The 2,101-nt window shown below is 63.7% G+C and overlaps 1 protein-coding gene across 1 annotated transcript in view; it reads right to left on the bottom strand.

The window, feature by feature from the left end:
* The window catches only part of WNK2 (WNK lysine deficient protein kinase 2), a 122,549-nt gene that overhangs the window by 24,221 nt on the left and 96,227 nt on the right, over positions 1–2,101 (bottom strand). The window contains 2 exon segments of the mRNA XM_077773952.1: positions 816–914; positions 1,434–1,622. Of these exon segments, the coding sequence (XP_077630078.1) occupies positions 816–914; positions 1,434–1,622 (288 nt within the window).

The raw sequence follows: 2,101 nt of genomic DNA, 5'->3' as shown, positions 1-2,101 counted from the left end.
GACGGGAGTTCTGGGTGCCAGCAGGGCATCCCAGGAGCCCGGGGGCGGGGGGGGGGGAGGCCAGGATGGAGGTTTGGGTGAGCAGAGCCCTGAGGAGAGGGCACCGCAAGTAAAGTGCTCCAGCTAGAGACCAGAAGGGGCCGGGCCAGAGAGACAGCCATTGGCGGAGGATGGGGCTTTCCGGGGACACTGAGGGGTGCCCGAGGTGACTGGAGGGAGGGGCAGGCCGTCCGAGCTGGGGGGCCTTTCTCTCAGCCTTTCCACATGCAGGGCACGGGGCTGGGGCCGAGGTGTCGCGGGCCTCGTACAGAAGTACACCCGCCAGTGACCTAGAACTGTCTCGGCTCACTGCATGCATGTCTTCAGAATCCAGACACGTGTGAAACACACCATGCGTCTAGAGAAGGCCAGGGTTGTCTTGTTGTTGTTACTGGAACTGGGGACAGCGGACGTATATATGCACCACAATCGCAACAGAAATAAAACTACGTCCAACATAAAAAATCAAGAAGTTAAACAAGTGAAGAGAAAAATGCAGAGCGCTTTGGGGGTGTGGGGGGCCGGGCGCCCGAGGCCAGGAGTGGGCAAGCGGCCGCACATGCTTTTAGTGCCGGGCGTGAGCCGAGGGCATGCACTGGCGCTTTCTGGGGCCAGGAGGCTGGGTGTGGGCAGGGCTCTGTGTGAGATATTAAGTAGGTGACTTCAGTGGGGAGGGGGAGGCAGCCTACAGAACGTATGGAAGGCAATGAAGACAGGGAGGGGCGGGGAGAAACCAAGGGCCAGGAGGTGATAAAATACAAAGAACAAATACAGACAGATGGACACAGACACGGGTCCACTGAGGAATCGAGCGCGAGGTTTGCTACTAGACTTATAGGTCAGTCTCTCAGACGTTGGGTGGTAAACCGTCCAGCCTGCAAATGAATATAGAGGGAAGAAAACAGAGAGACAGGCATCAAGTACAGTCTCTGGGATTCCTGCTCCCCACCACCAGCCACATCAGCCTCGTCACTTAGCATCCACGGCTCCGCCTAGCCCAGCCCGGAGGACCACAGCCGCCGACCACGCAATGGAAAGGAGGCACCGCTGCAGCACGAGAGAGGCGGACCCTGGGAAGGCGTGCGGGGCGGGCGGGGGCTGGGGGCGCCGGCAGCGGTCACCGCGACTTCTCTGGACAGAGTGGTGGGGACGGAGCCCCTCCTTGCGCGGCTGCTGNCAGACCAGGTGGTCCCGGCCCGGCTCTGGCAGAGCACGCCTCCCGCGGAGCCTTGCACATGGCGCCCCGGGGACGGGTGGGCTGCCCACTGTTGTCCCTCAAAGGCTGCCTCTACGGTCCCTTCCGAGAGGCTGCGGGCATCACGCCCCTGACACCCTGGGGTGGGGGGGGGCCTGGGCAGCTAGCGCATGCTCCGAGACGGGCAAGCGGGAATCACCTGGGCCGCGCGCTCCGCCTCCGTCAGCGGCTAAGCCGGCGCAGATGTCTGCGGACAGGGAGGCCCGCACGGAGCACGGCTGCTGGGTCTGCACTGCCTTCCCGCACGGGTCTGAAGCCGCTTCGGGCCCTGCCCTGGCTTGGGCAGGGTCCTTAGCAGGAGGGGCTCTGCTGCAGTCTGACAAGTGACCTGGGAGGGCGGGGATAAGGGGTGACAGGCACAGTGAGGCGCTGCGGGTCAGAGCAGCCAGCGCGGGGTGCATCTGTCCTCCCTGCTCGTTGCTGGGTGACCTTGGGGAAGCCGAGTCCCTGCAGGCAGTGGGCACGTGGCCTGGTCACCTGAGCGCGGGCGTCAGGAAGGTCAGAGAAGACAACCACGGTCCCCAGCGGTCGCCAGCGCCGTGCAAGGCCCAGGGCGCATCATCTGCAGAGGCGCACCCTGGCTCAGGAGGCCTGTACGACCTGCTCACCCTAACCAGTTTCTGCTCAGCTCTAGGAACCATCCTGGAATTCGTGTGATTTGCGAAACTCTTGCAGTTCACGGACACGCCCCCTGCAGATTATCCGTGACACCGAGCGGGCCGGCTGACCGTCCGCTGGCGGCTGGCTTCCCACCTGACACACGCCCGGGATCCCAGCTCGCTGGGTTTGCGGCGCACCCTCAGTGCC

This window comes from Crocuta crocuta, unplaced genomic scaffold, assembly GCF_008692635.1.
Source record: "Crocuta crocuta isolate KB4526 unplaced genomic scaffold, BGI_CrCroc_1.0 scaffold866, whole genome shotgun sequence".
Lineage (NCBI taxonomy): Eukaryota > Metazoa > Chordata > Mammalia > Carnivora > Hyaenidae > Crocuta > Crocuta crocuta.
This window is presented reverse-complemented; position numbering and strand designations above follow the sequence as displayed.